This window comes from Dermacentor andersoni, chromosome 11 (genome assembly GCF_023375885.2).
Source record: "Dermacentor andersoni chromosome 11, qqDerAnde1_hic_scaffold, whole genome shotgun sequence".
Taxonomy (NCBI): domain Eukaryota; kingdom Metazoa; phylum Arthropoda; class Arachnida; order Ixodida; family Ixodidae; genus Dermacentor; species Dermacentor andersoni.
In genome coordinates this window covers 112,255,425-112,282,075 of record NC_092824.1, presented here as the reverse complement: position 1 = coordinate 112,282,075, position 26,651 = coordinate 112,255,425, and the positions used below count along the sequence as shown (strand labels likewise).

Sequence of the window (26,651 nt, the reverse complement as noted above, 5' to 3'; positions counted from 1 at the left end):
ATACTGCGGCCATCTACCCGACTGCTAAGATACTGCACCGTTTTAGCGCGATGCTGTGCGAATGAGAACGGCAGAGGGTCCACTCGCACCAGTGAAGAAAACAGAAGGTGGTCATTGGAAGCGCTTTATTATTTAAGCTGCAAGCTACCTACAGAGTCACGTTCATCACAGGTCGAACGTTTAAGCTTAGCAAGTTTTTTTTTATATAATCTTTGATTTTTATCTATCGAGAAACTCAGTCATTTATCAGGGCAATTTGAAAAGAAGGCAAGTTGTTATGGCTCTCTAATGCAGTGCGACCTTACTGCCCTCTGTATCTACCGGAAGACATGGCGAGAGGAAAGTCCGAGGTCCATGTCGTCTTCCCCTACACCGCGTCATCTTTCGAGTCTTTGCACCAGCCTGAATTTTTCATGCCTTGTCTTGGCGCACTATACCTCTGTGACGGCGGGGCTTATTTTTTTGAAGAACGTCCATTCGTCCTTAAATGCCGGCTGCAGGGGCTTCATTTCTTAGACTCCACTCTGTGCGGAAACATGACGTGATCGGAATAACGAAACAGCTGACCACAATAATTTGCCTTTGTTGTTCATCTACGGAAGAGTTAACAGTGTTTGTGAGGCAATGGGCCATTTACACACACAGGCCGGGCTTAGTCAAGCTGCAGTAATGCAGCTTTTTCCCGCCACCCCCTTTCTTTCTTTGTTGAGAGATGAAATAAAACTTTGATTTGATTTGATTTGATTTGTTGAAGATTGTGAACATCACCAGTGTAACTTACACCTGTATGCTGGCTTCGGCGTTACGTTTCTGAGTTTGAGGTCACGGGTTTGACCCAGGCTGCAACAGCCGCATTTCAATGTGGGTGAAATGCAAAAACAATCGTGTACTTAAATCTAGGTGCATCTTAAAGAAACCCAAGAGGTGAAATCTAATCCGTAGCCTACGGCGTGCTTCACAATCAGATCGTGGTTGTGGCCCGTAAGACTTCAGAATTTGATTTATTTGAAATCATGGAGGAGTTAAATTGGCTAGAGCGAAAGTAGCATCTCTTTCCCTTTTCTACTTTCACCCTCCTTTACAGCATGCGAAGGCCACCGCTACAAAACTGCAAAGATCACATGACCTACGCACTTGCTTCTGGCATTTGCGTGGATGATGTCCAAATATTTGGTGAGCACCGCGTTGCATTTAATTTAGTAGCATATAATTAACCGCTGCACGAAGGTTTGGCTTCAAATTGGAAATTAGTGTTGAGACTGCATAGCTTTTTTTTTTCTTTTTGTACTATGAATGTGGCAATGCTCTTTGAATGAGAAATCTACGACGCCTACGTGCTTCTTGTACACGTGAAGGACTTCACAATTTATTTTTTAAAAAAGCCAGCGAGGTGGGCGTTTTCAGCTTAAATGCGGGTAATTCCGTGGTTATCGCGGCACCCTGTCAGTATTTCTTGCAAACTTTCTATGGGGTTTAACCATCATGTCCATCACTCCCATATTTCTCGTGGAGAAATAAAAGTTCCTTTGATTGATTGATTGATTGATTGATTGATTGATTGATTGATTGATTGATTGATTGATTGATTGATTGATTGATTGATTGATTGATTGATTGATTGATTGATAACTCCCAAGTCTAGCTTACGTGAATTTGACGCATCACATGATATCGCACCTAATATTCAGCAGTATCGTTCCAGTATTTTGCTGAAATGTATCCCTGATAGAAAAACGAGATACTTAAAGGATTACACAATGCTGTCTCCTTTACAAGGTGTTAGCACCAGGACTATCAAAGTGAAGAAAAAAGTATGTGTACGAAGTGTGGTAAGCCGGTTAGGTGGCAGAGGCAAAGAGGTAACGGGAGAGTTCAGAAGAGCGATCCAGACCATCGTCAGTTGCACTTCACTTTTCGAAGCGGCAGGTCGATGTCGAGTGAGCTCCTGAATAATATTTTGCAATGCGGTGAATCGGTTTAAATCATGAATCTAGGACATCAGAGAGGTGCAACGTAAGTCTCGACGTAATGTTAACGACGTTCTCTCGCATTTACAGATATATCTCCACTTAATGTTTTTTTATGTATTTCCTTTCTTTCCGGTGCATTTTAGTTCAGGCTTTGCCATTCATCTTTATGCATCTGTGGCATTGAGTTTAATTTTATTTTTATTTTCTTGGTCCACATTTTCAATGAAAGGTAATTTTTATATAATATATCATTTATATACAATTTTTATATAATATAATGATCTTAGCAAACGTTTTTTACATGAAACGGGGACGATGTCCTCCATGACATAGGAAACTAGGCAGACCACAGGCGTTAACACTCAGGTTACTCCAGGTCGGGGCATACCCTAACCCCGCACTGTTACAGATAGTCTATCCAGAGATACAATCGACCAATTAATACTTGCGAGCTACGCTCAGACCTAGCTAACGTGGAACACGTGCTCTGGTGGTGTCCCGCGTCACGTCGTCCAAATGAGAGGCTGCCCCAAGCAGCCCCGATCTTGAAGCACAGCTATGGGCTGTCCATCGGGCCCGCGACGGAGCAGAGAGGATCGGCCTTTCTGTACCGACGTGGAAGCGGTCCGCTACGTGCTGAGGCGCGTTCGGAAGGACCTCAATAAAGTTTTACCATACCATGCCATTAGGTCTGCCCGCTCGAGCCTTGGCCAGTTCTTCGCAGTGGCCACGCGCCACGAATTGGAACAACCGAAACAACAACACCAACCATAACCATAGACCGCGGTAAATAGCAATCTTAATCTCAATTCGTTCTTTCGAAAGGAATATACCTTCCACAAAAACATCGGACAATCTCGAAGCACGAATCTTGGTACGTATGTCCCCATTTTTCGTAGCCTACTAACGCAACTGCTGGATAGATCAAGCGCCATGAAACTTTGATCTTAATGTTAATGATGTTAATAATGTTAATGTTAATGATCTTAATCTTACCATCACAGGCAACATCGCTTGGAGCACCCGTATAACATGTGTTCTTGTACAGGCTGGAAAGCGGTATTACTGGAAACTCTTTCGTTCTACGGTAACCTAACAGTAAAAGAAGATTCAGGAACGCACGCTCTTCTCAGAACCATAAGTACGAAGACAGCTTACCTCGCGACCCTTATAGAAAGTGCTGGTCTGCACTTTCTGCGAATATAAGACTTGGTTTTCGCAGACTGACGGGAACAAGAACAGGTTAACATTGCATTACTAGGGCTCTATTTCTTTATCCCTTCGAAAAAAAAATATTATTGAGAGAACAAAAGACTAGCAGTTTGGCAAGACAGCCTGGATCACTTTTACAGCTCGCTTTTCTGACCACACTTCCTTTGCATTATTTTTTCACTGAATACAGAAGCATTAATAGCAAGGATCACGATATTTTCCTTTTCCTTGACACAAATATATAACATACAAAGAGTCAAATAAGTAAGACCGAATAGCATTCTTAATAGGAAGAAACGTTCCGGGAGCTGAACTCTGCGTGCGTTGTGATCAAAGTCTCGCCGATTTTGGGATTAAAGCAGTCGAAACACAGAAACGAACAAACTGAAAGCAAAATGAACAAGAAAATAATAATAATAATGCACTTACGAGAACAGCGAGCTACAAACATACTCCAGAACAGGAAGTTCAGCTCCATGCTTCAGTGATCGGGCTTCCGCACAGTGCAACTTCCTATCTCACTCAAGCCCTACACCGACCTTCTAGCTATATTCTACACCTCCCATGTTTTTTTGCCTTTTCATTTCCCTTGGAGTGATGGATCTATTTCGATTCTGGCTGCCACTTTCTTGATTGACACTACAAGTTCTGGTTTTGCTCAATATCGCGTTTTACAATGCAAGCACAAGTAATCTTTTTTTATATGATTGCTTCTCGTAATTCCGTAAAAAGCAATGAATTATCCGTGTTCTGGCCACGGTACTGATACCGTTCGAAAGAAAAGTTTGAGTTAAAGCCTTACACGAACGAAGTTGACGTCTCACAGAAACGGAAACTAGGGTTACGTAGTGTTCACTAATAAGATTACGTGGGAATCTTTATGCTCGTGTTGTCGTGTGACGACGTGAAAGCCGCACAACGTGTTTGACAGAGTGGGCAGCTAATGGCTATCATAATGAAAGGTTCTCGCTCACTGCAGAGTGTCTACGCAGAAAAGGGCTCCAGTTGTCAAGGTCTTCAGGCTTGCACGATATACTGATAGCATAGCCTTTGATCACTGGGTTGTGCGCGCACTTCTTGTTCTTCCTGCTTACGTGTTTTTTTATTATTCTCATTCTCCCATCCGCTCCCGAAGTGTGAGCTAACTAAACATAACTACCTCTGCTTAACCTTCCTGCCTTTATATACGGCCTCGCTTTTTAAAGTTTCCAATGTTCAGTACCAATGCAACGACGATTATTTTTGTATAACAACCATATCGACGCGCTCGGATGGTACCACGAGACGTCATACAGCTAAGAAAGGGGCGAGAACATGCAAATAGATAAACTACACTTCTGAGCCTGTTGTTCTCAAAAAGCTGTCACGCGAGATTAATTCGTAAGAGAACATTGCAGCGAATTCTTATGTCATACATATTATTAGCGAAGACGACCGGTCACTTTCAAAGAGCATGTACGAATGAAAAGCTTTGTGAATGCGGCCCCTGGTAATTCGGTTATAAGGGTATCGGAAATGTCATGTGTTTCTTCGACAAGGAGATGTTATGGCACCTATTGGGAGGTCACGAAGCGAGCTTCGTGGTCCTACCTTTAGCACTTTCGTAAGCGAAAGCTGACCAAGCGATCTGGAAGCTCGAACTGTAGAGAAAAATCAGATTGCGGGGGATCTTCGCAGGGGGTCACTAAATCGTAATGCAGAACACATGATTATCGTAGACGGTCAGCCGCTTATATAACCATTTGTTATAAGCAAATAGATTTGATAACGTGGCACGTGACAAAAACGGTTAGCGAAGGCCCAACGCACTGCAATGAAGAGGCATCGTACAAAGAAGTCGAGTTAATAAAGCCAGGCAGCGAGTTTACTGTCTGTGAAAACCAAGCAATGACCATTCCTTGTGCTGTGGTCGCTGCGCTTAAACCCGCCTTCTCAAAACTTTCGATCTTCGCCTAAGTCGGTTTGCTGGCCCATGATAAATCTTTCACGCCTACGATTATATATTTCCTTACGTTCTTTGCCTTATTCATGAAGAGTCCATAAGCTGTCACCAGTGCTCACGTGCTGACGTTCTTCTTTCTTTTTTCGTGCGCAGTGGCCGTGGTGGTGTCCTTCATCATCTGCTGGACGCCGTTCCACGCGCAGCGACTGATCGCCACCTACGCCGACCAGACGGCCGCTATGATTCTTCTCTTCACTGTGCTCACCTATATTTCGGGAGTGACCTACTACCTCAGCGCCACGGTCAACCCCATTCTGTATCAGGTGAGATTTCATTTTCCTTTCACTCCTCTGCCTCCAGGCGCTGTCGCGTCTGTCCGAAAATGCGTAAGCAGCGCACAGTTAATCCTGGCAACATTACACGGGGTATAGTTTATACAAATTAAGATTATATAGAGTATATGTAATACGTATTATATAGATGTATAAATGCGCTTGTTTATATCAACTTTTCTGCATGGTAAAGAACCAATGGTGGTCGAAATCGATCCGGTGCGCCTTAATATTGCATATCTCATAGCCCTCGTGTTGCTTCTGAACAACAAAAGGAAACCAAGGACAGTGGGTAAATAAGTCTATAATATTTTTTAAAGCATATCTTTCTTAGGTTGACGGGAAAAGTCGACTTTCACTAGGAAGAATGAAGATCATACATCATCTCTTTTCTTTCTTTTTTTAAATCCATGTGCCGGTAGGTAAATGCTGTGTGTCGAATTTCAGTAGAGATTTTGCGCAGGAAAAGTTCTGGAAATTTAATACGTTCAGTCGTTGATTCCTTTGCATAGTAATGCAGTCCATCACCTCTAACTAATCGACCAGACCTGACCAGACTTTGTCAAAATTTATGGCGTCAGGGCGACCTGCTGCGGAAACTTCCGCGTGGCGTCGCTACCGGATATCGCGCATGCTCTATAGACGCCTGGCTTATCACGACTCGTCTCTTGCTTACGGTACCCGTTTTACGCTTGATGAAACTTGTATTAACTAACGCAACTAGACCCGGTAATTCCCAACGCGCCATATAAGCGATGCTCAGTTTCATGCTTCAAAATTCTTGTTTAAACATGCGAAATCTAACGCATGGCCTAGTAGAGTTTTCGTACACTAGAACAAGTTTTCAGTTGTGAAAAGTTCACCAAATAAATGGTATAGAATTATTCGTTACACTAGGTAGGTATTAATTCAAATAATATTTTATTGTATTTTCTTTCACACAAACGTACTCTCCATGGCCAGAAATAAAGGTGAAAAAGTTGTTGATGGATTTGTGATGGATCGGAAGTGTCGACAATACAAATTTCTTATATGTGGGACTTTGGGTGGGATTAACCGAGCGTGACCCTCCCTTCCACACTCTCCACACGCTCGCAGGTGATGTCGCTCAAGTTCCGGCAGGCGTTCGTCGACACGTTCGGCTGCTGCTGCCCGGAGGTGGCGCGCAGCAAGGCCAACGCCGACCTGACCTTCGCCAGCTTCTACAACCACAACTCGGCCGCCTCGGTCCACTCGTCCGCCCGGACGCACCGACGGCGCAGCCTGAGCACGCAGAACCTGTCGCTCGCGGCTGCCGCCACCACCGTGTCGCCCACGCAGCTCGCGGCCCCCTGCAACGCGTTCGCGCCCAACGGAAGCGCCGTGCCTGTCCGAAAGATGTCCTCCTCGTGGACGGACCTGCGCAACCTCGCCGGCTCCACAGACGGCGACGGCACGGCAGGCGTGGCTGCGTCGTCGAATCGAACGCAGCAATGCGCGGCTGCTGCCGATCGGGACGCGTCGTCCCCGCCCGACGTAGTCAGAGTGGCCGAGGTTTGATGATGCGTCAAGCACTTGTGTTTGTAACGAAGTCGTTCGCGCTGCAGTTTCTCGGTCAGTCGCTAAGTCAGCCGTCGCCCCCTACGGTGGCTTATATACCTTTGAGGAAATGTCGATAACTGTACCGTCGAGTGTGTGAAAGGCCACGGGTAGGAACCGACGCGAGTCACTATCGCATGCTTCTTGTCTACTTCGGAAGATGTCGGGAAAGGCGAGCACTGCTCCTCCTCAGTGTGGTGAACTGCGCTTCGCGTTGGTGCGAATGACTCAGTGTGTCAACTGACAATAGTTCGTCACTGACGACGTTGGCCTTAGTGCTCACTGATTTGTCCTCTCATCTAGAGTCGTCAGCGCTGCCGAGACTTGATGATAAGGGCTTAGTGACTCTTTCGGCAATGTGCTGTGTATTGTTGTCAGAGTCAGGGCACGTGCGTTGGTGCAATATTCTTCACGGCATCAGCTTATAGCTTAGACGGCTGACTCCTTGATTTGAATAGATGGTTTGTAGGTGTGATTGGGGAGACAATGCAAAAGGTGACAAAGACATAGTCAGATAAAGGCACGAGCGTCCTTCTTTGTCTGCAGGATTTACTAGTGCCAGCTCTTCAAAGAACAAAACATGCGGTAGTTCAGTTCTGGCAAGTTCGAGAGGTTGACATTAATGAAACTACGTAGACAAGCTCGATCGCTAGTCTGCTGTGACGAATTGGTAGGCAAGTGGAGTATACATGAATGAACGATCCTGTCACATAGGTCAATTGAGACATTTAATGTGAAAATATTATATGCCCCATTGCGCGAAAATCCGGTGTTCGTCGGCGGCGTGACCAAGCGATGGTACCGAAAAGGGCCGATGGCGCAAGGAGCAAAACACGTTAAAAATTCGCTGATTGACGTCAAATTTCTCAGGCAGGATCCGGCAAACAAAGCAAATTAATGGCTTTAAAAGGAATATTTGGTACATTTGTGTCTGGGTGGCAATCGAAGCCGCGCCTGCGAGGTGCGATACCAGCCCGCTTCCCCGACGCCACAGCGACTCAACGGTTCTGGCTGACTAAAGGTGTGCCTAGCGCGTGCGTCATCGCACACGTCACGTCGCTGCCATCTGGCTGACTAAAGGCGTGGTCTATTGCGTGCTTCATTGGGCACCTGACGGCGCAGCCAATGAGGATGAGGTGGCGCCACGTCATGAGTGTACAAAATGAGCGCGCTGCCTCCCAATCGAAAACATTCACCAAAGGGACTACATTGCTTTGGAATTCTTAATCGTAAGCAGTCTTAAATTTCTCTGCCGAATTTTCTTTTTATAGAAGCTCAAGTAATAGACGGTTTGGGTCTTGTAGGCCTCATTCCTTCGGTGTGTGTGCGTGCTTAGCTGCGCCTATGTGTTGTTGTTTCTGATGTGTTGTTGTCTCCGATGCGATGCCTTTGTAATCGTATTGAACGAATCCTTAACGTTGTCCAGTGTGGCGCGATAAAGGAAAAGGGGCTGGTCTTGCGTACCTTGGGGGAACTTTCTCTTTTTCCCAATCGACGGAAGCCTCTTAAATGAGTTCGCAGCATCTGTCATATTATATGCCGTGGACCACGTACTGACCACGGTGAGGATCAAGGACTAGTCGGACTGTATAAAGCAGAAAACTGTTCTACAGGCTTAGCAAGCACTGTACCCGTAACCGCGGTTGGAGAAGCCCGTACTGCATTTTTTACCCAACTAATGACTAAGAGTGTGAGACATGTTTATGAATAATTCCCCTCATCGCTTTTTTTATTTCTTCTAATGCGATAATCGACGCTCTCGAAACAAAATTACAGTGTTGTTGCCATCACCGAGTCGTACGCTGACATATGCGTCATCATTTTCTTATACGCACAATTAGGTTCTTCGATCTTCTTATGGCATTGCACGAAGTTTCCTGCAACATAGTCTTCAGCTTTTTAGAAAGACCTGTATCAAACGAATATTATCAGATGTAGTGCACGTTACGAAGAGTGTATAATTGGCTCCGCGACAATTTGTCGTGTAGATTTAACACAAACGTAATTTATTTTCTATTAATTTGACACTGTCAGGTCCTACCAGCCACACTGGCTCTTTCAGGGCTGATGCGTACAGCCTTCCGTGACAGAAACAGGCTGGTGCTCGTTAAAACCTACCTGCATTTCTATGGCGTACGTATGGCCTTATGCAGAATACAAGAGTATTAATACAAAGGTTCCGTGTGAGCTGTCAGAAGCTTAAACTTGTCAAAGCCGACAAAAGATTACATCTGTGAAAACACCTCAAGTGTTTTCAGAGAAGGATATGTGTTGGGTGACATCCAGAAAGTTCGAAGGCATTGTCCACGTCATTGTGTTGTGAGAAGTACGGGCCTTAAGGCTAGCGTGCTTTACGCATGCAATCAGAATGACCATCTTATAAGAGAGGCATTTCCACGAGCTTGAACAGGTGTGAGGCCGGCCATTAAAGCTATAACAGAGATGTCCTTTTTTGCCACTTCTACTGCCAAATGCCCTCACCAGAATAAACAGCTGTGACAGTTCTTTTTCATTTGATAAACATATGTTCTTTCTTCGGAAGTATTTTGCTGTTGGTGCTTTATGATAACAGTCCCAATATCATTTTTTTTCTTTGCAGCAACATCTGTAGCAGAACGTGTCTCAATATATAGAAGTGCATTAGCTGAAGAGGATGAGGTGCTCTTGTTCCGATATCTTCAGCATCATATTCTTGTCTTCTGCTGCGTCGACTAGCCTATTCCGCTAGCATAGTCAAAGTGGTATTCTAGTTCATCGAGTATTTGCAGTGCACATGCAATGTTGCAGTAACTACAATGAGACTTCTGGGGTTCGTATTAAGCGGACATCAAACATCAAAAACATCAGGTGCATTTATTTAGTCAATTGAAACTCATGTTTTATTGCCCATAGACCTTACGGTATTGATAGCGTCCCTGGTTTAAAAAAGGTATTTGTCATTTTCTTCTTCTCTTTGAATACTTAGCTATAAAAAGATCACAAATGATGGATTAGAAATTAGTTAACACCGATCTTGGTTAAGAGCTCGGACATCAGATTTCAATGTCTCGCGAATGCTTTGCCTGGTAAAGTATCAGTCTGATATCAGCTCCGTTATAAAGCACAGTAGTGAGAACATTAACTCCTGAACGTTAGCTGTGAGAATTCTGTGATACTCAATCATTTTGTACGTCATGAAACTATGAATAGGAAATACTTATCTCTGCTATCGTAGATAAAAGTGCGGATAGAAAATTAATGCGCGGATGTTGCGAAGTGCCGAGATGGCGGTTAGGCATGGCGTGTTCACTTCTGTATTCCGCAAAAAAGAAAAGAAACCCAAATGAGAAGTTAACGAAAAGCTAATGGTGAACAATGACTGACCAGCAAAGAAAGCTATATAGAATGGAAACATTGAATGTATATTGTAATAAATTCCCGGGGTAACATATACACACGCCGCAAGCCGCATAGCAGGTGTCAAAACCTGGGTTACCTGAAAAAGTAGGGTTGAAAAACGTTTGTCGTTAAGCTTATCTACCCATACGCTCGTTCACGCTAAGCAACAGGGATAAAATGCTCAAACGCAGTAGCCTTGCGTAAGTTCTCAAAGAGGCTGCATTTTTCGCGGACCACCCTGCTTATTTTTGCATTCACTCTATATACACATTGTGAGCATAGTTTTTTCTGTTAAAGCTTAACGCTTGTGAGCGTGGCTGACAGAGCATTTCAGACGCTATTACGCGAGGCTGACCTTCTTTCTTAACATGATATTCGGTGTCACACGTACCTTCTAGTGTCTGCTAAGATTCTGTAAGTGTGCGTTTACACATGTGATCCTTGACTTCTGTAAACGACACTACGCTGCATGTGCTATACTTCTGTTGTTGTCAATATATGAGTACCTGGTGTCACGTTCAGCCCCATTCACTGTAAATGATGTATAACTGTGAGTCGTGTATGTGCTTGTAGTTTGTATGGCTTGTAGCCAGCCCTCTGTAGCGTACCTGGTCCTGTATACGCCATTTGACAGGTCTCATAACCACGGACGAAGGAACGGATGAAAGCATGTATCGAAGACTGTTAAAATCTAATAATTATTGTTTTTGAGTACTTCTTAACAGTCGGTAAATGGCAAACAGCAAGCGCGCCGAAACTTCTGTTCAGCGTGCTTGTTTTGTCGCACAACCTTAAATCTGCAGTTAATTGGCAGTTTGAAAAATGGCGCCATGAAACGAAGCCTTGAAAATGCACCTCCTTTTTCAAAACGTCTGCCTGAGTAAGTTTATTAGAAGCAAAAACAATAGCCCAGAGAACTTTACGCATGCAGCAGTAGGGAAAAAGAACACCGTCGTTTGCGCTGTTTTAAAATACTTGAAACAGTGTAAACTGGAGGGCTTCGCTCTCGCGGCGTTAAATCACTGTTTCTCGCTGTTTCACGACATTTCTTTACGAATAGAATTACATGACGTTATCTCAGAGTTATAGTACACTGCAAACAGAATTTCATTTATAGGAGAAAAGAAGCTCGGTCAGTTTAAGTATCAGAAAGTTATGCCACTCATTCTTCGTTGGGGTGTTTTGCTGCTGCGCGAAGTCTGAGTTAAAAGCGACATTGACAAAAGATTGTTGTCTTGCAATCGCTTTAATCCGTTGTGTACCGCTTGCTATGATGAAGGAGATCCCGTTTCGTTGAAGTGGAAGTGCTAATGTCGTGTCTTCGGCGGATCTCAGCAAACTTGTGATGATCATTTTAGTTTCAGCTAATTATTACCCAATTATAAAATACACTTGAATAACTTCCTGATATTTTGCGTCTGGGAAAATGTTGCATTTCAAAATTCAGACCGCACATAATTCTGAACTTGCCAGTCATTCGAAGCTGTGAGACAAGGGTCGGTGTAACGAAAATATCATTTTCCCTCGATTCTATGATTTTCTTTCGGCAGATGACGATGATAATGGGATCGCATAGCTGTTCATCTCACTGACAAAGCAGTAAAACAAACAGATTTGGACTAGAATAGCTATTCTGTCAATACCTAGCGCTAGTTTTGAGATATCTCTCTTGGCTTCAGGGTAACTGCATTGATATCCTGTAGTTTTTTTTTTCCCCAGAAACCGTTTCTTGCGCCACAAAACAAAACCACATTAAACACCCATGTTTATTTTTCATGGCCGACTTGGGGGACAAATATGCGTAAACCCTGGAAAGATGCAAGATTCATAGTTATTGGACATGCCTTGGGCACTGATTTTCTCATATTTTTTTAGTTAACAACATGTGGCCTAGACCAAGCATTGAAAGCGCCAACCTTTGAACAACAGCTAATTTCTGATTCAATACAATGACGTTTGCCGTCATCAAAAATGCCTTCGCCCCGTCCTTCATAATGAATATTCATTTTGACTGCACATTCTTCAAGAATATTGAATCTTAGTTAAAGCAGGCGGCACATAGACATAAACAAACGCATGCACACTTTCCTTATCTCGCACGTGCGTATCGTAAAACTTCAATCAGGGCAGTGTTACAGGTACGCTGAAGATGCCACTTCGTCATTTGAAATCGGCAATTTTCATGCACAGGGCGCTACGTAGAATCCGGTATCAAGTCCTTAGATAGGTATATAGGCCCTCGTTTCCCTGCATCACTACCTCTTTTTTTTTTTGTTCTTCGCCTTTCGAGCGCTGTGGTTTTTCTCGGACATTCATAACTTGTAGTCACACCGTAGCCGCTCGTCCTTGTTCGAACTCGCGAACACAGCTTTCAAAACACGAGGCGGGCAATTTAGCCTTAGACTCAATATCGAGCACCCAAAGTACAATACGCTTCAAGTGTTCTATATAGAATGGAGAAGTTCGTTCATTTTAGGAACTACTGCGCGGAAAGAAAAAGCGCGACCGATTTCTGTTACAGCGTGTTTTCTTGGGTGGCGAATGCCCGCAATAGAATATGAATTAGATGACGTAGTCTCCTTCAAGGCGGCAGATTATCGTACAGATAGGAATGCTGGATGATGGCGTTTCCAAGTCGCCATAGTTAAGGAGATCTCTTCTGACTTCCAATTTTTGTGAAGGAACTTGCTCCGATTTACGTAGCAGGTGAATACATAGCTTTGCCGTAAATGTACTTGTGTCTCGCGGGAGCATCTTTGAAATAATTCAATCTTGATTTGTAGTTACGTGCACAAATGTTACAGACACTAAAAAACTCGAGGAAACTCGTGTTTCTTTTTCTTGTGTCCCTTTGTTTGTATGGTTTAACATGGTGGTGGTAAAAGAGAACGTAGCTCAATTCGGCTTGACGCACGCTTTTTCTGAAGGTCTCTTAGAATACTTGAATCAATCATTTGTTTGAAGATGTGTACATCTAGCTTGCTAAACACTCGAAATTGCTTGTTCTTTGAATTTAAAGCAAGAGAAACTTTGTGCGTTGAACTGCATAAATTTCTCCCTAAAGAGTGATGCTCTCAGAAGTGGGCACTTACTTCAAACTATGTTCTTGATAGGTGGTTTACAAGCTTCCTCAATGTGGCTGCTACGTATAATTAAAATACGCAAAAATCTTGGAACTTTCCTGACAACTACCACTTGCGGAAGCTCCTATAATGTTTACAGGCAGTAAGTCTACGTATGCTCAGGTGACATTTATGCTCTGACGCGTTCGGCATGGTGACAGCGTGTTACGAACAACGCAGCCAAAATAAAGCAAATTTTGCAGTGAAGCATTACCATTGATGTTAACTTAACAGAATAATTGCTAATAGCGAACGTCCCGAGACAGTTACCGCATTATTATTCAGCTAAAGTATTGTCGTATAAATGATGGAACGAACCAGGCACTAAATGAAGCTCTGGAAGATTCTGCTTGCACTAACAAAACCAATCATTAGTCTATAGTCCATGCTAGTCTAGGTACGTAGTGTTCAATCTACCTGTTATCTATGAAGTTGATATTATTTTCTCGTTCTATACTTTCATTTCGCCTCTCAATATAACTATGAATCTAAAGACACAGGGGAAGCAAATATGATTGCTACTAGATATTTGCGAAGGTGAGAAGTCATCTTCCGAAACCCTTTTCAGAACGCGTTCCTCTCGAGCTTATGAAATATCCAGACACATCAATGTAAATACCATACTTCAATGTACCATTACGATGTCGTTTGAGAAGCTCACAGAAAAAAAAAAAAACATTACGGTGCATATGTCATCGCATGTCTTGCGCGTGTGTACGGATCTATTGTCTGCGTGTTTATGTATTCATTTGAGGGAACAATGACTTCACGTCGGTCTTGTCCCAAACTACTTTGCCGTGTTGTTCACGCGTTGACGATATGATTGAAATATGTACCACAAGCATAAACTGTGAACTGGCTCTCGTCGCCGCTATGTATGTACGTGTTCTCGTGGTGTGCAGCTTCTCACTGGAACACCGACCTTCACTCGGCTGTTCTCGTAATGCCGTATTTTGCCCGTTATGAATAAATGACGTAATGTTTCAGTCGTGTCCCTCGTCTCATCGTTCCGCTTCCAACTAACTTAGTCTTTAGATTTGTCCTGTTGCTCTTCCTTTCCTCTTTCCTCCCCTCCTTCCTATCTTCCATTTCCGTGCTGCTGTCACCTCCCTTCAGAAGAGTAGGCAGGCGTTGTGCCCCTTCCGGTGGCTGTTGCCAGCCTGCTCCTCGCTATCCCTTTCCTGTTAACTGTGTATATGTGTTCAAAACAAATAATAATAATCCGCTTACAACAGGCGTTAAATATTTATACACCGTGAGACCTGAAAAAAAAAAAGCTTACTATTTCTCCAGCTGAGGCATGTAGCCTGGTATTTGAATTGCCAGCAAGTATTAGTGTATGCGAAAAACATTTTACTAAACGTTTTACTGGCTATGGTTGCTAACAGTTCGAAAACTGAGCGTTTTCTCTGATATTCCGGTTCGTCAACTTTTTGATAGTGGCTGTGCATGGTGAGTGTCACACTCAAGGAGCAGAACGTGGGAAGAAAGAGAAACAAAAATTAAAACGAGAACTTAAGCTATTTTCGAATGATGGGCGAGGATTTGCACATCATATATGCACGGCTGATTCCGTACTTGCAATTTCATTTCGAAGTAGTCGTCTAGTATAAACGCAATAAATACGAGCACCAGACGTCCTGCCGGATTACTGGAACGTAATCATGCTGCAGATTTTATTGCGTGTCGCGTAGCCCCGACATTTTTCACGAGGAGAGTGTATTTGAGTGCTCTAACGCTAGCACACACAGTTTGATCCGGAGTCACCTGGCAGCAATATTACTTTACGAGAAGCAGTTTTAGACAGCTGAAATTAAGGACGAATAGAATTCACTAGCTTTAGAACGAGCTCAAGCTACGATGTTATGAAATGTGGGAAGAAATTCTGGAAACGCAGTAAAAGCTTCCCAGCGGACACAAGGTTCACTATGACGTTCAACACAATTGACCACAAATCAACGCTTCTAATTTATCTTTCTTATAGTCACATAAATATCAACGTTAACCACTGCTAAAGACAAGTAGAAAAAAAAGACAAAATATGCAGGTAATAACCCAATACTGCCGGAATCGACCATGGGAGCTCGCGCCAGCGTTATTAGAAACCTTGATCTGCGGTCGTGAAAAGCTGTCGGCAACAAATTTCACCGACTGGTAGTGGTGCGGGCAAGTTTTACATCTAATCTTCCGTCCTACATTACCTGTCTAAGTTATAAAATATGTAATTCTGCGGAGCGTTAAGTCTCTTGTATTTTTGTCAGAACTTTGCCAATGTCACCAACACTCGCACAGCTCAAACTTCGCAGTGCTCTCTTAAGCGCAAACTTCAGCCGTCAGAAAAAGGACGACACATAAAACAGTGCCGCCGCATGTGGCAATCGCGGATGAACGCGTAGAATTCAGCTTTTCGTCGATGTTACAATTGCTTGCCTGCGCGATCATATACTGCTTAGAGATGACGCCGCAGCACCATCTGGCAGCTTGTAGCCTCTGTATATAAGATCCTTCATTTGCAGAATTTCTGCCCCTACTTAAGTACGAACTCGGCACAGCTGTCCGACATTCACGTACGAACAATAAACACTTACCATTGGTACTGCAGCTCAATATCCCACATCTCCCCAGTCGCACGTATACGCGCGATGAGAACCATAAAAGCCGTGAAATTTGCATTTCTAAAGGTAAACCCAAGAGTCAATGTTTTCATTAAAACAAAATTGGCAACGAACCTTTCATTTGAGAAAAAAAGAAAGAGAACTTTTATTACGATATATCCAGTTTTGTATGCTTACGTTGGAATACATCTGTTTCTACGCACGTGTTCGCTAATATACTTCAACGGTTAAATATTACTTTTATGAGAAAATTGCTTTTTTTAAGCAGGCATCGTTGCCGCATGCACTCCCTTCACTTGCATACTATTGTGAGAGGTTTTTAATGAGCAACTAGCATGAGAGTGTGAAACTCAATATTCCGTGCTTAGAGAAGCGAGCACTTCCACAATTCAGTGTTAAAAATAGCTAGTCATCATGCAACAACCATTGTGGTTGGCACTAGCGGTTACGGTTGTATCCGTGAGCGAGGCTTGCGAGGAGGACCGAGCAAACTACTCCGTCTTCTACAACGTTGGCACCGAAGAGGAAGCGACGCTCTTTCCGTGCCTGCAGTGCTTTGCTCAGCCTTGCGTCAGCGACCGAGAAAAACTGAGGACGCCCATTGTTGGGACAAGGAAGTATTGCTGTAGAAGGTGCTCCCACGTCGCGGGTAAGTAACCAATCCTTCGAAGCATAGCGACCAGTTCCGCTTACACACACACACACACACACACACATATATATATATATATGTGTGTGTGTGTGTGTGTGTGTGTGTGTGTGTTTATTTATATATTGTTGCCTCAAAAGGATGATTGAAGCGCGGGAAACTTAATGCAAAGCCCATAGGTTCGCTATTGATGATGCTCGAGCACAGATTTAGGTGTAGGTCGTTTACCAAATCTATAAATAATTCATCGATTAGTACAATAATTAGGTTAACACACCTAACCTCATTTCTGCAGGTGTACTCTCGACGGCCAAAAATAAATAGCGACAACTTGTTCCACTTTACCTTGATGTGGAACTGCATGGAATAATCTTTACAAAACATTTTCCGATTATAGATGGAACCTATATAAACGGGGCGAAATTAAGGTCCAGTGTAACAACCATCGATAATGACTGTGAAATACGGCGTGTTCTTTGAAACACGATGAAGTTCTGTTCAGGGACACCCTAGACTTCTGTCAACCAAAGAACCAGTCAGAATTTCGTAAATGCTACTCAACAATAGATTATATTCAGACTATCAATCAGGTGACAGAGAAATGGGTGGAATATAACAAACCCTTATATATAGCTTTCATTGATTACGAGAAAGCGTTTGATTCAGTTGAAATCTCAGCAGTCATGCAGGCATTGCGGAATCAGTGTGTAGGCAAGCCATATGTAAAAATACTGAAAGATATCTATAGTGGCTTCACAGCCACCGTAGCCCTCCATAAAGAAAGCAAGAAAATCCCAATAAGGAACGACGTCAGGCAGGGAGATGCGATCTCTTCAATTCTATTCACAACGTGTTTACAGGAGGTATTCAGAGACCTGGATTGGGAAGAACTGGGGATAAGAGTTATTTATTTATTTATTTATTTATTTATTTATTTATTTATTTATTTATTTATTTATTTATTTATTTATTTATTTATTAGTATTACCCTCAGGACCAGAGGCATTACAGAGGGGAGTGGAACATACGGGAATAAATGCACGATACAGGTTTTTGTTCTGTTAATACAATGTTAGCTAACAAGATGAGATAACAGCGGGAAGCAACAAAAATTCAAGCAAATGACCGATAAAAAATATAATTACATACTTGGTTAGGTACAATGGAAGACACTTGTGTATAAAACATTATGAAACTGCGAATAGTGAGGAGTGGACGTGACTGATACCGGAAGGTGGTTCCAGTCCTGTGAGGTGCAGGGTACAAATGATTGATAACATGTTTGCGTTAACCACGACATTATTCCCACCTTTTGTGCATGATCGAAACGAGGGGAAATGTATGATGGAGGAATAATAAGGTCCTTGTGTAGGGCGGGTCTGTAGTATATTTTGTGGAAGAGGCATAGGCGAGAAAACTTGCGGCGACAGGCGAGTGACGCAAGCTGTAGGGACTCTTTCATTAAAGTGGAGAATACCTTATTAACTTGCGATTCCCTGATGATATTGCCTTGCTTAGTAACTCAGGGGACGAATTGCAATGCATGCTCACTGACCTGGAGAGGCCAAGCAGAAGGGCGGGTCTAACAATTGCAGAATACTAAAGTAATGTTTAACAGTCTCGGAAGAGAACAGCAATTTACAATAGGTAGCGACGCACTGGAAGTGATAAGGGAATACATCTACTTAGGGCAGGTAGTGACGGCGGATCCGGATCATGAGACTGAAATAATCAGAAGAATACGAATGGGCTGGGGTGCGTTTGGCAGGCATTCTCAGATCATAAACATGAGGTTGCCATTATCCCTCAAGAGAAAAGTGTATAACAGCTGTGCCTTACCAGTACTCACGTGTGGGGCAGAAACCTGGAGGCTTTCGAAAAGGGTTCTACTTAAATTGAGGACGACGCAACGAGCTATGGAAAGAAGAATGGTGGCTGTAACGTTAAGGGGATAAGAAGAGAGCGGATTGGGTAAGGGAACAAACGCGAGTTAATGACATCTTAGTCGAAATCAAGAAAAAGAAATGGGGCCTAGGCAGGGCGTGTAATGAGGAGGGTAGATAACCGATGGTCATTAAGGGTTAGGACTGGATTCCAAGAGAAGGGAAGCGTAGAAGGGGGCGGCAGAAAGTTAGGTGGACGGATGAGATTAAGAAGCTTGCAGGGACAACATGGCCACTATTAGCGCATGACCGGGGTAGTTGGAGAAGTATGGGAGAGGCCTTTGCCCTGCACTAGGCGTAGCCAGGCTGCTGCTGCTGCTGCTGCTGCTGCTGCTGTTGCTGATGATGATAATGAAGTTCTGGTGAGAGGCGCCGTAACTACGTTCCCGAAGAAGCAAGAACAAGGACTCTACACATGGGGATAGAGTGCCGTGATACACAGTGACTATATCACGTCATCCCACAACAGTTAACCCACATGACCGCAGATTACGCCGTCGTCGTGATCGATCCACCTTACTCTGCGAGAAACTGACCAGGCGGACGCGACAAACGCCGGGAGGAAGACAAAGAAATCTTCGCTTTAATAAAGGAACTATGCGCTGGAAGGCGAATATTCGTTTGCGGTGACGATATTTACGTATCATTCTTGTGCCTTAGCGAAATGCCGTACAGAAGTGAGCTGGTCACTGGCACATTTTAAAACTATAGTACATATCCCTACATAAGCCGATATAGATAGGCTAGCCTGGCAGCAGGCCTGACATGCTACTGCAAGAGAAATGGCGAGGCAATAAAGAAAGAGAGTGGATCAAAACAAAAACAAGGAAAACACACGCACTAACACATACGCTAACACAAATGCACTAAACGAAAATTTATTTACAGGGTGTCATCGAGGGATGTATCCCGCAGAAACGCTATAACTGCTGTAGCGAAGTGCAGTTGAGATTCCGGATATTGCTACGATTAAAAAAACTCCCGCAGCTGAAGTCGCGTATCACGTCGCATGTTCAAACCATTCTTCAAAACAGCCCTTGAGGTTGGAAAGCGACTGCAAATGCAGATTAAGTGATCTAAGTCCTCGTGAACACCGCAGGCGGGATACGACGGCGTGCTGAACAAATGAACTTTAAATAAATAGGCACTTAATTGTGTAAACAAAATTCAGGTGAATGCGATGAAGGGACGTACCATAACACCTATCAAGACAACGTGGGTCACGAAAGTTACACTTGGGGGTCGAAAAAGACTGTGGGGTCCACATGGTCGCTCTACGTCACGCAACAGGTCACGCTGAAAGCGCCACGTGGTTAGAGGCTAACTAACCACCCAGTGACTGGAGTAGTGGATCGTCGCGAAGGAGGTAACTCTTAAAAGAGTACTGGCGTGATAATTCCGACTCACTCTTTTGCCCGTTAAGTGTAGATTCTTAACCTTTAAACCTCAGAAAACATGCTGGGTAAGGTATCACGTCAGTACACCTTTAATAAGTGATATTCGGAGAACTGGACATTTGAAAATTCTTCCAGAGCTCGCTTTGATTTATAACTCGTATTTTGTCTGCGCATAACTATACCTAAATAAGTATATCTAAATAACTATATCTAAATTGCATCTATCTTTATCTGTTGCATAACTATCGGAATTGCGTGTATTTGTGCATTAGACGAGTGCATATATATTCACTCCTGCTAGGGCCTCCTGATGGCCTGCAGTATTCTCTAAATAAATAACTATGAATATAAAACAAAATCTTATTTTGACCTCGCAAGCCTCATCGCTTTCCAGAATTTGTGGCCTCGCACATTAAAGTGACCTGACGTAGAAGGTTAGCACACAGCTCCTATCGTGGGAATTTCACGCGCATTTCGACTTTCATTGCATGCTCTACCCCCTTTCAGGACCTCTTTGCTATACAGACTTACACAACTGGTGTAGCTAGGAACGAGACACCGCATAAACGTTTCCAAATCGCGTCTGCGAAGGATTCTCGTGGAGGTGGTTTAAGCCTACTCATCCTGAATTACTTCAACTTCCAGTGGCTGGCACTGCGTGCAGCCTGCAACGGGACGAGTCGGCCGTCGTCTGCCATAAGGGGAATATCTGCAGCGTCACCGGAAAGGTCTGCGTAGAAGAGTGTCCGCTGCCACCCATGCCGTAAAACATATAAGGTAAGCCGCGTTTGTAGGAAGCGACATGTACGCGCATTAGTGAGCGTACTGTGCTGCATGGGGGAAAGAATGACGAATTTTATATTAATCTTCGCAAGTCATGCACCACGTTTACTTTCTTACAGCCGAAAGCAAAATTAATTACTCCAGACTGAACCAATGCACATAAGCTAAACACAATAATGGAAGCTAAATCAATGTGGGCATCTTGCAATCAGTGTTACATTAATGAAAGACAGTTTCAAATTTACAAGGTCGGAGGTAGTTTCCAGTAGGAAAGCTAGTACTTATACCCTCTCGACTAACGCAGAAATCGACAAAACCACGTACTTTGGTCTCCACAAAAGCGAATTCGTAATTTAAGGAAACTCTACTCGACCAGGAATTTCTTGTTCTTCATCTACTGAGTTCGCCTTTGTTCCTTCGTGGCTTCCACTTGAAGTCAGGAGGATGGAAACATGAGCTAATGTATCACAGCTCTCTTCTGAGGCATATGGCAAACAGATACGAAGTGGCATAAAAAGAAAAAGAAAAACACCAGGCGCCGTATTGAGATAAACCAATGCTGCGAATTTTCTTTTTCAAAATTTTCTTCGAGGAAAACCGGCTCATCCATCTGCGCGATGCCCTAGACTTCAGAGGAAGACGACCGGCCTGCTCTAGAAAATACGGCGCCAACGGCAGGCCGTCCCCGGCTTTGCACACGGCTCAGAACCAGTGACGTCTACGCAGACGATTTTGCAGACGATGACGCCCAGGCGCCCCGCGAAATCGCTGCGACGAGCGGCCTCCGTGCGCAGAACGTCACTAATCACGTGCGCGCCCGGACATCGGGTTGCCGCAGGTAGGGCAGCAGCCACCGCCTCGGGATCTGGGCATCTCGCTCTCGTCCAAGAACCGAGCCGTGACCCGCCTCTCGGTCTGGCCGTCGCGGTCGTAACGACGCTCGGAGCGGCGGCGCTGGATGAGCTCCTCGAGACACTCGATGCAGTGCTCGGCCGGTCCCGGCTCGGCAGCCGGCGGTGAGGAAGGCGGGTAGTAGTCGACCGAAGAATCGCACTCTTGCAGGACCTGAGGGGTCGAGGCGTGGCGTCATGAACGTGTGATGGCGCTGGTTGCCGTGGTTCCATGGTGTTTACGACAGCAGATATTGGCACCTCTACCCACAACAGGGAACAGGCCGGAAGCGGGCGGTAGAACAATAAGAAGTGAGGGCAAAGGAGGAAGCGAAACGTTATTTAAATAGCAGGATTCGACGGGGGGTAGGTATCGAAATTGCTCCTGAAACGGAGGAGGTGAAGATTTTTGTAAAGCGCAAAACGTACCTTGTGGCTTTGCGCAGCATACTTTTTTCCTAACCCGAACAATGCACTTTTCTTGTGGGCGTAAGACTAACTTATGATTTTCCGTTTTCCTTGTTTCTTTTCAGTTCGACGTTTTCTAGGGGCACCACAACCAAGACCACGGTTTTTCATGGGCACTTTCCGAAATAGTTGAATAAATCAATGAATGGACGTTCTGAAACTACACAGGGGGCAACCGTCGCCCGGCATCGAACCCTCGGCCTCGTGCTCAGCAGCAGTGCGTGACAGCCACTGAGCGACCGCGGCTGGTAGAAAGTAAACATAGTAACACCAGACGTAAGATTAATAAACCTAGATATTTTTTACAGCAAAAGTTACCTAAATATAGAGCAATGAGAAGAAGGTGTTGTTTAGCAGTCTAATATAAATATGGCAGAATGAATTCAAAGCTGAAACAATAGGTAAAATTTTAAAAATCCGTAGACACCTAAGTACTTGTTATGAGTGAACGCCAAATCATTATTGTCAACTCGAACACCGCTGAGCAGTTCTTCGAGTTTTGCGCTTCGAGTAATGCTGTCGAGTTTTGCTGCGGGGTATGCTATTGAGTATTGCGATTAAATTCGCGCGGGTCATCTTTTTTTTTGTAGTTTCTACGTTAGCATGTTGGCTGTAGACGAGAATCAATTGGACAATATTTCTGAGAAATCAAGGACGCCGCACGCCACGGACATCCCACGTGACGAGAGGCCGAGGAAGCAGCAGCGGCCGCGAGGTCGGCCGGCCCGCTCAGCAGCTAAACCCAGTGGGAGGGGAGAGAGAGAGAAAGAAAGACAGAAAGAGAGAGAGAGAGAGAAAGAGCGGGAGAGCCTGTGCTACACAGGAAATGGCACTTAGCAAGTCGAACACGTCTGTGGCTAAAAGCCAAGTCGTAGCCCCCAGATAAAATGATAAGTGCTGAAGTTACGGAAAAGTACAAACTGTGCTCGTAAAGTGATTTGGATATGTCCGCAGTTGCCGTGGCCATCTGTTGTAACAAGCAGTAGAAATTTTTTAAAGAAATAGCGAAGCGGTTCCACGCGGAAACTGGACGACATTTGATAGAGGTTCGCTTCAGTAATACAATGCTGACTAGAGAATGACCACTGCTTGGAGGAAGCATCCCTTTAAGTATACCTTACGCGTCTGGTCTTACTGCTGTTTTCCTACTGCTAATTGAAGACCCAAGCTTTCATAATTTCACGATTATGCTAAGTAAATGTGCATGAATCAACCGACCTCCTACAGCCCCTCCGCAAACGCTCACCAGCGCGGGCTGGCGGTAACACAATTCCGTGAGTAAAGAGACGACCCGCACCGCTTTTATGAGGCCCTCTAAACGCCATTGGCGTTAAGCACACTTCATTTTTCAGCTATATCAGAACTATTTAGAACAATTTTCTTGGGGTTCTGCAAGCAAAAACCTGTTTCAATATTCTTGGAGTGTCAGAATAGATGAAAGGAAAGTACGTATTAAACCGGGCATTTATTCCAGATTTTTTTTTTCAGACTATAAAGAAATTGTAAAGAATTGCTCTTGGCAGATAGCACAATTCTAGCCCTTCAACTTGGATTGTTCTAAGAGACGGGCATTACTTGTACGATAGGCATTACTTGCCTCTCGTGAATATATATGCGTAATCGACTAATCAACAAAATGTCACTAATAAAATTTTTAACCAATTATATCACGAAACATATCGTAATGTACAGATTGTAGCCTGTGAGTACGCAAGGCGTATCCACTTGGGACGAATTTTCAGGATGACGCCAGTTTCGAAATATCCGTTTCAAAGTGTACGACGAAACACATGGGCACTCCAGATACTTTTGTGCTTCAGTGCATAAAATGGCGCTTTGTTAAAAAAAGAGTAAGTGGAACAAGAGTGTATTTTTACCGCAAGTCTGATGGCGCATGTCTCGAATCCCATGTCATGCTCAGAAATCGTTCCAAGTGTATCTACTTCAATAACTCACCGGCTACAATTCGTAAATTACAATACGTGCCGTGAAATAATCAGTTAAAACTCAATTAGTAATTCTTGTGGATTATACAATTGTGGATTTCGATTTCTCACACACGTCCACCGATTGGGGTAATCAACTCAAGGCTACACTTATGCTATATTCCACCTTTAGAAATTCTGTAGAGCCTAAAAAAACACCCCATATAGCGTACATTCTATAAAGGGATTCGAACGTCTTGAAGTTACGTTGCGTTTGCAAAACAGCGCTTGCTACGCAAAGTTATAAGAAATTAGAAAAAAATACACATTGCCCCCTCATACCACGATCACACATACCACGATTAAGGACATCAATGACAGAAAGCCTGCCGAATCGTACGACTGTATAGCATAGTGCGACTCCATCCACGAATTCACATACATTCCCACGTGAAAAACTGAAGAAATCAAAACATGATAGAGTTTTCTTTACTGACTCATATCTCTCTCCAGGTAAAGGCAGCAACAAATAATGTACTCGTTTGCGCATTAATTAAAAAAGTGAAGCTGAATACACTGTAGCAGTGGGTGACAAACAGGTGGGCACGCAGACCGAGAGAGGCGAGCATTTCCGCCCAAACCCCTCCTGACCTGAATGGTCGGCGATCCCCTCCTGGAAGCACCGTACTTGGAGCGGCCGGACGCCGCACTGCCGGACGCCGCGCTGCCGGAGCTCTGCGCCTTGGGCGGCGGCTTGACCTCCTCCACGAGTATGGTGGTGCCACGCGGTACGACGCGCAGGATCTGCGGCTCGTCGTTCATGTTCTCCAGGGACACGGTGGTCCGGCAGCTCGAGCCGGGGCTGCCCATGCACGACACTATGCCCGCGGTGCCGCCGTCGTACCCCGAGTTGGGCATCTGATAGACGGTGCCGCGAGACTGCGACGCGCCCGGACCGCACGAGATCAAAATGTTGGATCCGGAGCCCTGAAGCTGCTGGCCGTCCATGTAGACCACCGTTTTCTCGCCTTTCTTCTTGACGCGGGTGTTGCTCATGATGCAGGCTGCTCTCCTAGGTCCGGGTTCGGTCTATGGTCCGCACCGTACAACCGGTGTGGCTAACCACTCCTGACGGGCGTCGTCGGCAAAGCAGTCCGCACGCTCGACGTCTCTGACGCTGAGGGGGGTTGCCCCCGGGTAGGGAGACGCGGCGGCCTGCCCTTACGCTGCCCGGGAGGGAAGGTGCGGGGTGCCTTGAACGACGACTGGTCGGCACCAGTCAAGCGGCGAGCACGCGACGGAGGCGGCCTCTTTTGCTTCCTCTTCCAACGGCCGTTACCCTGGCGGAAAATTGTTGTTATTGTTGCCTTTCAGATGTGGCACGTACCCACGAGGGCTGACTGTGCGCCGTCGAAACCGGGGCTGAGAATTTCGGCCGTTATCCTTTGTGGTACTGATTACAAATGCCTGCATCGTCGAATTGATGCCCGTGGTAGACTGTTGGGGCTCTATATACTATTGCTGTCCTCGATGACAATTCTCAGCAGCGAGGTCGAACTGTGCATAATTACTTTACGAGCACATGGGCAGTTAGAGAAGCAGTAACATTCCTCTGCCTCTATAATTAAACTTCTGCCACGGAAAGGGTTTGCTAAAATTCATCGGAGCTCATTTTTAATAAAAGAAAGTTGGGCCCTTCCGTGTACTCAGTACATTCGATAGTAACATGTTGCTGGGCGAGTTATTTTATACTTGTTGTAGTTTCATACTGAAATTATTTTGCGCCAAAAAACAACACACACAAGAAAGACGACGACACCACGGGCGCTCATATAGTTTCATATGAAGTGAAACGGTACGATGTAAGAACAAGCCTGCGCTATTCTTATTTCATATGGTTTTATATTCAGTTACATAACAGCTCATTCAATGAACACACAAGAAAACATAATTCCGTTACGCGAAAACTCAAACAAACCCCTTTCACAGCCTTTCTGCCATTCATAGACCAGCGATGGTGTCCACCATCTGCGCGCATTGGCGCGTGAGTATCTCTGAGTCCACAGAGCGGTGCGTCCGCTTCCTGGAAACACTTCGAGATTGCGCTCGCCTGCGCCGCATCGCGGCGATCGGTAAGAGTTAGTAAGAGGCGATTGGAGGAATGGTGGAAGAAAAGTAGGGAAGCGACAAAAGTCGGAGACGTACAAAAGCACAGTTCACAATAGGGGATCAGAAAATTTGGGCGCAGTAGTTCATAGTGTTTTTTTTTTTCTTTCGTTGTTTAGCCTAGGGAGGACATGAGGCAGTATAATAGCAAGAGCTTGGTGGCGCAACCCCCCGCCCCGTTCCAAAGGGGACTCTCATAACATCCATCCAACCATCCATCGCGGTGCACGCAAGAGGCGGCGTTTCTACCAGAAGCCCGCCTTCATGCATAGCGTTCGCTG

At 44.6% G+C, this 26,651-nt stretch overlaps 4 protein-coding genes and 1 long non-coding RNA gene across 5 annotated transcripts in view; 2 read left to right on the top strand and 3 right to left on the bottom strand.

Moving 5' to 3' along the window:
• Positions 1–10,351, top strand: part of LOC126539619 (pyrokinin-1 receptor-like) — a 400,622-nt gene extending 390,271 nt beyond the window's left edge. Inside the window, exons 2-3 of the mRNA XM_050186506.3 lie at positions 5,278–5,447; positions 6,555–10,351. Of these exons, the coding sequence (XP_050042463.2) occupies positions 5,278–5,447; positions 6,555–6,995 (611 nt within the window). The 3' untranslated portion in view covers positions 6,996–10,351. The remainder of the gene's footprint in view (positions 1–5,277; positions 5,448–6,554) is intronic.
• Positions 1–16,140, bottom strand: part of LOC129386938 (uncharacterized) — a 42,528-nt gene extending 26,388 nt beyond the window's left edge. The window contains exon 1 of the mRNA XM_055075428.1: positions 16,123–16,140. Coding sequence (XP_054931403.1) covers positions 16,123–16,125 — 3 coding nt within the window. The 5' untranslated portion in view covers positions 16,126–16,140. The remainder of the gene's footprint in view (positions 1–16,122) is intronic.
• Positions 1–26,651, bottom strand: part of LOC126539503 (probable peptidoglycan muropeptide transporter SLC46) — a 217,532-nt gene that overhangs the window by 41,953 nt on the left and 148,928 nt on the right. The window lies entirely within an intron of this gene.
• LOC126539514 (uncharacterized) lies at positions 16,464–22,429 on the top strand. Its single transcript, XR_007601337.3, has 3 exons — positions 16,464–16,798; positions 20,784–20,915; positions 22,345–22,429. It is a non-coding gene; the product is annotated as an uncharacterized lncRNA (long non-coding RNA).
• Positions 21,465–25,707, bottom strand: LOC129386939 (uncharacterized). Its single transcript, XM_055075431.1, has 2 exons — positions 24,856–25,707; positions 21,465–21,986 (listed from the first exon to the last, which is right to left on the bottom strand). Exons 1-2 carry the CDS (start codon positions 25,258–25,260, stop codon positions 21,723–21,725), a joined length of 669 nt encoding a protein of 222 aa, XP_054931406.1. The 5' UTR covers positions 25,261–25,707; the 3' UTR covers positions 21,465–21,722.